Source organism: Morus notabilis, unplaced genomic scaffold (assembly GCF_000414095.1).
Source record: "Morus notabilis unplaced genomic scaffold, ASM41409v2 Scaffold595, whole genome shotgun sequence".
Classification (NCBI taxonomy): Eukaryota; Viridiplantae; Streptophyta; class Magnoliopsida; order Rosales; family Moraceae; genus Morus; species Morus notabilis.
Window position 1 is genome coordinate 119,776 of NW_010359270.1, and position 8,420 is coordinate 128,195.

General features: G+C 38.8%; 1 protein-coding gene across 1 annotated transcript; it reads left to right on the forward strand.

Moving 5' to 3' along the window:
• Positions 1-625: 625 nt before the first annotated feature.
• Positions 626-8,143, forward strand: LOC21388748. Its single transcript, XM_010093942.2, has 4 exons — positions 626-724; positions 1,524-2,016; positions 3,010-4,378; positions 4,949-8,143. Exons 2-4 carry the CDS (start codon positions 1,892-1,894, stop codon positions 7,880-7,882), a joined length of 4,428 nt encoding a protein of 1,475 aa, XP_010092244.1. The 5' UTR covers positions 626-724; positions 1,524-1,891; the 3' UTR covers positions 7,883-8,143.
• Positions 8,144-8,420: the final 277 nt, after the last annotated feature.

An 8,420-nucleotide genomic window follows, 5' to 3' on the forward strand; every position in this document is an offset into this window, starting at 1 on the left:
TTCTACCTCGGCCTAAAGACTAGACTACTAGACACTAGTTTTGTTTTTTTTTTTTCCCTTGAAACTAGTAGACACTAGTTTTGTTTGTGTCTCTCTCTTTCTCTCTCTAGAAGCTTAATGAGGAGTGAGAAAGACTTTTGTTTGTTTGTTTATTTGTATTGACGCATACATACATCCGTAATAAGTTTGTTTAGTTTCCTAATTTTAATTTTTAATTCAGAGTTAAAATATAATTTTATGTAAAAATTTATTATTATAATAAAAAATTAAACGTGATTATTTTTAAAAATATTTTTATTATAAAAATTTTAAATTTTAAATTTAAATTAGTAAAATAAACGAACGTAACATTCATTTAACAGATAATCATCATAGAGATAGAGTTGAGGAGAGCCATAAGGTAATTAAAGTATTTTATAATTATTAAGTAGGGTTATTAATGGTAGTAACTTACTTTTTGGAGTGAAGAGAACCTGATGCCCTTTTGATGTATGAGTGGGTGGTGCTGCTCTCTCTCTCTTTATTTCTTCTCTCCTCTTATTACTACAACTATACATACATAGTAGATATATATATTATATATAATAGTCTCTTATTATTACTTTTCCTCCTCTTTCTTCTTTTTCTTTATTATTATTATTATTATTTAGTCTTCAAAATCAAAGCCCTCTTTTTCTTCCATCTCCAATTCCAATTCCAACTCCATACTCAACACCCTTCAAAGGTTTGTTTCTTCTGCAACAAAATTTTTTTTTTTTTTTTTTTTTTTTTTTTTTTCTTTTCTCTTCCATAAAAACAAGCAACAATTTCTCTGCTCTTTTTCATAAGGGTAACTTTCCCATTTCTTCTTCTCCTTCTTCTCCGTCTTCTTTCTTTGATTTTTCAGCTAATTCGTTTATTCTCGTGTGATTTCATGATCTTCCTTGTTATTTTTCACTATCAAGTTTGAATTTTTTTTTTTCTGGGTTCAAAAGATTCTTCTGCTCTATCACTACTCTTTGACTGTTCACTTGCACGACCAATAACCAAAAAGATTTGGGCTTTTTTTTTCCTCTCTCACCGTATTCTTGTTTCGATTTGGATCTTTTCATCTTATCAGCATCTCTTATGATTTGCTCGTCAGTCGTCCTCTCCATGTGTGATTTCTTTTGCATCTCTTCTTTGGGTTCTTTTCTCTTTCAAAAATCCCAGATAAGATTTTGATTTTTGTGGTCTCTGGTTGTGGATTTTGTTGCCTCAAGTCTCTGTCTTGAGCACTTCTTTTCTGGGTTTGCTCACATAAAATATCATGATTTCAGCTTCAATCTCCATAAACACAAACAAATATTGCTTTTAGCTTTGTGGGTATTTTGTTCTTTGCTTGATCCGTGTGAGTTTTATGCAAGATTCAACTAGCCGATCGATGCTTTAAATCCACTCATTCCCATCACATAAAATAACGCTTTTCATTTCCAGAGAAGTCTTAATTCTTCTGGGTGTTTCTCAAAATTTCATCTTTCTTATTCTTCTTTTTTCTATTGCAGGAAATAGCTTGGCCCATCCATGGATGAAGAAGATTCAAGCGGTTTCAATATTTCATCTCATGACTTGTTTGAGCTAGTGCGCTAGCTAGCTGTACTTGTGGGGTTCTCAATCACTTGTCTAATTTATTGGGAGTGAGAAAAAGTCTGTGTGATTGTTGTTGTTTGTGTATATATACATCAATATATATACATATATATATATATATGCTGAAGTCTAAGTTAAAGATAAGACGGAGGAGCAGAAATAGAAGAAAAAGAAGAATCGGATCATCATCATCAGATCATTATCATTATCAGGTAATTTTTGTGACTACTGTTGGGAAAACAGCAGCAGCACAAGAAGAGAAGATTGTTCATTTCATCATCAGATGTTATCCGTTGAAAACTCTCCACCAACATCACCAGATCATCAAAATCTGACCATCAATCCTACTAGTAACACCAAAAACCATGAGCTAGATCTGCCTCCTCCTCTTCCCAAATTCTCCATCAGGTAATAATTATCTTCTATATATATATATATATATAATGGTATTCCTTGTTTTTCCAAAGTTTTTCCAAAGTACTACTACTTCTTTCCAATAATTTCATGTTAGTTTCCTAATTTTTCCTTTTTTAACCATTTTAACCCAAAATTAATAAATATTCTGACTTTGTTGCTTCTCAATCTCCTCTTCTAAAATAACTTAGTTGTGGCTGCAGATCCAGAATTAGACCATGGTGGTGGTGGTGGTGGTGGTGGTGGTGTTGTTGTTCTAGCTATTTTGTTCCTTGCTCTCTTTCTCTCTAAACCAACAATTAATATGGGGCCTAAACTCATGAACCTTGTGATTGTGATCTCTCACTCAATTTTAGCCTTTTTTGGGGGACTCTCATCTTCTTCTTGTGGTGTCATAGTTCACACTTGATGTTGTTAATTAATCCCCATGAGGTCCAAAGTTTTAGATTTTTTATTGCTAAATCATCAGTTTCTTTGTCTATTCTTCTTCTTCTTGTCCCCAAAAGGTTGCCTGTGATTTCATGTCTAGATCATCATGTGGTGGGAATTGTGATAATTGTTGTGGCAGTCTGTACTAGGAGATATTTTCTCAGTACACTAGATCATGATCAGAAATCTCTTTCTCACTTGGGGCATATATCTTGGCTGTTTCTTCACTGTTCATAATATATATATGTCTGTCTTTTCCTTTTTTATTTAATTCCCCCATGGTCCATATACAAATTCCTTTTTCCTTTCCTTGACCTTGAGTTTAGAGCTATATTGTTATATCTAACATCTAACATGAAATAAAAGACTTTTCTAGCCAACCCTTCTTTTTTTATTTATTTATTTTTTCCTTCCCAATTGTCTCTAAATTTAATTATTACAATTATATATATATATATATATGTATAGCTGAAGATGCTCAATATATATGGTTTCTTGTTTGAACTAGTGATCATAATAACATTTTTATTATCGTTATTGTTATTAATTGTGTTGCAGAGATTATGTTTTCACTGCTCGAAGCAAAGATATCAAGAGAAACTGGCCTTTCTCTCTGAAGAATCTGCAGTTTTGTCTGAAACATGGCGTGAAGGATGTGTTACCACCATTTCAGCCTCTTGATGCAGTAAGGAATCAAGCCTTTATTTACAACAACACATCACGTACGGTTGATAATAATAATAATAATGATGATGATCAAAACATACCCAACATTATTAATGACGGGGATGCTGATGATAATCATTTTCATGATGATCAACTCAACAACGCTAACAAGAAGTTAGCTGATCAGCAATACCATGATGCTCCGGTTCACACAATAACAAGTCCCGTTTATGATCATGATCATCTAGTTCAGAAAGTCGCTTCATGTAAGACTAGTGGGGAAAGTTGCTTTCCTTCCTCAACTACTACTACTACTACTACTACTACTACAAGTGTTTATGACCAATCAGAGATCATAGAAGAGTCAGTAGTGATTACCAGGTCAACTAGCTCACCACTTCAAACTGATACCACCACCACTACTACTAGTACTTCTTTAGAAGCGGCCTCGGTTGATCAAGTTGAACCCGAGCCCGCTGGACCTCGTGTTGCCGTCACCGGACACAAGAGTAGCACTCAAAGCGCGCCCCGAAACTCAGGCAAGAGGTGCAGGTTGATAGTGAAATTCGGTTCCAATTCTGATAGGAACTCCGCGGAAGATATTGCTTCGAATTGTACCAACCAATCCGAGACAATGGCCTCCAAGATTTGCCCTGTTTGTAAGACCTTCTCGTCGTCGTCGAACACCACCTTGAATGCTCACATAGATCAGTGCCTCTCTACTGAGTCGTCAGCTCCCAAGTGGAGCTTGGACTCGAAACTGACGAGGTATAGAATCAAGCCGAGGAAGACAAGACTGATGGTGGATATCTACGTCACGGCAAAGCGTTGCACATTGGAGGATCTTGATAGAAGGAATGGCTCGAACTGGGCTGCGGTTTCGAGCTTTCCTTTTTATGAAGAGAGTGAGATGACACCGGTGGAAGAAGATCATCAGGCATCAAAACAACCAGCACCGCCTCCTCATGATCATCACCGTACTATTAGTACTGCTGATCATGTAGGCGCGGTCTACATCGATGCCCATGGGATCAAACTTCGGATACTATCAAAATCCGATAATGACAATTCTCCTTCAGTTTCAAAGGTTATAGAAGAGCATCTTCGCCCCAGGAAACCTTTCAAAGGAGGAGGCAAAGGAAGCAAGTTCCTCTCAGCCAGAAAGAAAAAGCGCCGAGCATCGAAATTCAACAAGTACTTTAAGGTTAAGCTTGCTCAAAGCAAGAAATTACTCTCATCAAAGGCTCGTAATTCTTCTCAGGTACGCCATCTATTCTTGCTTTCAACTTTGATTTTGTTCTTTTGCTTCTCATTCACTTTCTTTCTTCATCATTTGTTTGGCTTCAATATAAAAACAAAAAGGTTCTCCACCCATTAGTTCTAACTCTTCTGCGGAGATCACTACAAAATTTAAGCATATTCCTCTCCAGCTATTTTTTCTCATACCCCTTTGATTTGATGCCATATATTGTTTTTATTTTTTATTTTTTATTTTTTATTTTTATTTTGGCCACCCATTAAAAACAAGAAGAGAGAATCAAGTGCTTTTTATGTTATAAGACGTTAAACTTATGTTAGACTCAGTTCCATTTTTTCTTTTATTTAGTGCATGTGTTAATGAACCCCAAGTATATTTTCCAAGCTAGAGAAGCATTATATTTATAGCAGTATAATTTTGTAGTCATCTATAATCCATGTGTTGTCATAAGTTTTTCTTTAAACAGTGCAAAAATACTACTTTCCAAACTTTTTTTTTTGGTTCTAGACTTGTTAAATTTAATACCAGCATTCATTAAGCCATTTATGGTTATGAAATTGTTTTGGAAAACAGATTTCTGGGGTTCAAGGGAAAAAACATGGAGCTGAAGCGAGCTCCGAGAAGGAGCGGTATAACACGCAGAAGCAGGTAAATATTAATAATCCCTCTAATACCGGAACTTTAAGACAGTGGGTGTGCTCCAAAAGAACTGGTCTTGCAAAGAAGTTGAACAATAAAGTTAGCCACCAGCATGTGCAATATCCCAAATGGCATGTATCAACTGAGAACTCGAGGGTTGAGAGTGATCAATCACGTGGCCACAGTCCTACTTCGGGCCCAAAAAATTGCGAGGAAGAGCATGCGGATTTATCAGGTAGTAATCCAGTTTCAAACATATTTTATGATGAGCCTCAGGCTAGTCACAAGGAGGAGGAGCAAGCACCTGGGGCCAAGATTAGAGGCAATGTTGTTGAGAGGAGATCCCTTACACCAATGAAGCGAAATGCGCGTCAATTGAGAAAAGAAAGAGCCTCTGTGAATGATTATCACATGCCAAAACCCCCTAATTTGGAGCCTACTACTATCATTAGTACAAAACCCTCCAGAAGCTGCCATGCCTCCAGATCAAAATCCATGAAGATTTCTTCAGCAAGAAAAGATATTTGTTCATCAGCCCCCCTTAGAAGGTCTCAGTCCCATTTAACAGCAGTGATGGATGACGAGGTATTACCGTGGGATTCGGAGGCTGATCATGAACCATTTGATTTCAATCACAATGCTGCTGCAAGTCGATATGGAAGAGAAGATGTCAATGATGAAACCTCTCTTTGCAGGAGCAATGGATTGGAAATGAGACGGAACATAGGAGTCTTAGGTATCTCTCGAAGAAAGGAAACTATGGTATCAGGGAGTTCACAGTTACTATCTCAATATTATGCGGATAAGGAGGTCAATAACATCCATTCTTCTGTTTCGGACAAAAATGATGATGATGGAGAACGCGTTTGTGAAGATTTCCAACACTCCATGGATGAGATTGTCCCTCAACCATCTTCTAAAATAGTTGTTGCGGAGGATCATATTATGAGTTCACACAACTCTGTTGAACTTGATAATCATTCCCGGATTCACTCCAGCCCTCTCCGATATAAGGGGCCTCTATGCGATGTTGAAGTACTGACGGGTCCAAGTGGAGCGGGTTTTGTTGGTGGACAAGAGATGTTTTATGGTGATCAATTGGGAAATGGCATGGAGGAATTGGATTCTGAAGTTGGGCAAGGAAGCTCCTTTCCGGATGTTGATCCAATACCTATTCCAGGACCACCGGGGTCGTTCTTACCAAGTCCAAGGGACATGGGGTCAGAAGATTTTCAAGGGAACTCGTCATTAACCACAAGCCGTGTTCAATCTTCTCAGGATCAGCATGATTTCGTTGATGGGGATTCGTCGGATTCACCTGTTTCTGCTACATCAACTGTCTCTAATTCCACAGGCAACAGATATGATCTCAAGAATTCTGAACCATCAGTACCATCTGTAGTAGGACCTGATCACACAGTTCGAGATCACAATATAAGGTCGAGCCTCTCAGGTGGTAGTGTCGATTCTTCAATAGAAAATGCGGCTGTACTACTACCTCAGGCGTCGGATAGACTTGTGTTTGATAAAGAGAAACTTAAAGGCAATAATAAGCTACCTCTCGGCTTCATCAAAAGTGATCATAATGAGCCTTGCTGTTGCCAAAGGAAGGAGAGAGCTTCTCAGCGTGTCATCTTAAACTATCAAGAATCACCGCTACTGAAGAGACGTGCAATGGCTTCATCTTCAGTTGTTTCGCCACCTGTGGAAAAGGAAACTGGCTGCAATCTCAACACTATTAGGCCCAAAAATACGGAAGCAAGGCCGCCAGACATGTTCTCTCCAAGACCTGAAAAAGTGGTTCTTCCTGTCACGATTAAGTCCCCTGCCAGTGAGAATATTTCGAGGGGCTCTGGGGATAGTGCTGGAGTGAAATTTTCTGGCCGCGGTGACTCGGTCAGCCCGTCTTCTTCCAATTCCGTACTGAGGTTGATGGGCAAGAATTTGATGGTTGTGAATAGAGATCAAGATGAATCCATGCCACATGGGCAGTCCCAGCCACAACCCGGCCAATTCAACCATCTAATAACTTCACAGTTCCCTCCATTTTCCGGGGTCTCTCAGAACCAAGTCTACCACCATTCATTCCATCCTAACTTCCAGCAAGGTTCAGTAAATTTAGGCCAAGATGGTAATACACATTATGATGCAGAGAGGCAGTGTGTTGTAGATACAAGGACAAGTACTCCGTTTCCGAGGCCATCATCACAGGTGTTTTGTCAGGGAGTGCTGAGTTCATATCCTAATCAGCACACGCGCGGTGGGGGCTGTGGTGGTTTCGTAACGCCTATGGAGCTTTGTGAGTTCACAGCAGATCACAACAACAATGCCACGGCAAAAAAGTCTAGGCACAGATCGCCAATTGGAGGTCCTTTAACCATTCCTGCCCCCCCCCACCATCACCAGAATGTACTTTCTCCGGCAGCAGCCAATTACCCTACCAAAGAGATCATCACCATAGATGACGCCTCTGAAAATGAAGCTGATTTGGCTGGTCATGAAGTTGCGAAATACTCGGGAGGTGGATTTGGGTGGGAGGGCCATGTAGCTTCATCGGCGGGGATTGTGATTCCGGGTTATAATAATGACCCAAAGTATGCAACTCCTTTCTATGGTACTTGTCAGTCAGATCAGGATCACCAATCCATCGTTCCTGATCATCACTCACCTTTGGTGCTGCAAAACACCGGTTTTCATGCTTCCCCATCCTCCAGGCGAGCGAACAACGCAAGTCCTGTCAGGTGGAATGGGGGCGGTGGCTCTGGCATTGTGCTTCAGCAAAGTCCTTTTACAGCGAATACAAACTCGCCGTCTTCAAGAGGAGGGCATCCGCGATCGACACTGTATAATTGTCAAAGCCTGTTGTAGAATTAGTATCGTTTTCGCCGCAAACTGCCTGGAGGAAAGCCTTAGTAAGGTGGAATAATGGTTGGTTCAGGATCAGAGATAGGGCCTAAGATCTGGGATAGAATTGGTATAAATATATCCTCACTGTACTGAAATGTGTTGGGTCAAACTTACAATGCAGTTTTTGAGGCTTCTTCTGGTTTGGGCATGCTTTAAGCTACCCTGAGACTCATGTATAAGCAAATCATGAATAATAGTTGACAACAAAAACTTGGCTTATAACAATGGATAGAGTCAAGTACTTCTAGATTTTGAAAAAAAAAATTATAGTTTATGTTTTATATTTTTGTTTTAGAATATCAGATAGCACTCTTCAGTTGTTTTGACCTTTATTTTTTTTAATTTTTTCTCTTATCTAAAAGACTAAAAGTGAATTACCATGAGATGTTCTAGGCTTGATTATGATAAATGTGATATCTGGAATTCATCTTGACCTTCTATGCCGTTTATTTTATGTTAGATATTTGCTTATTGAGGCTGAGCATAGAAGTTATTGAGT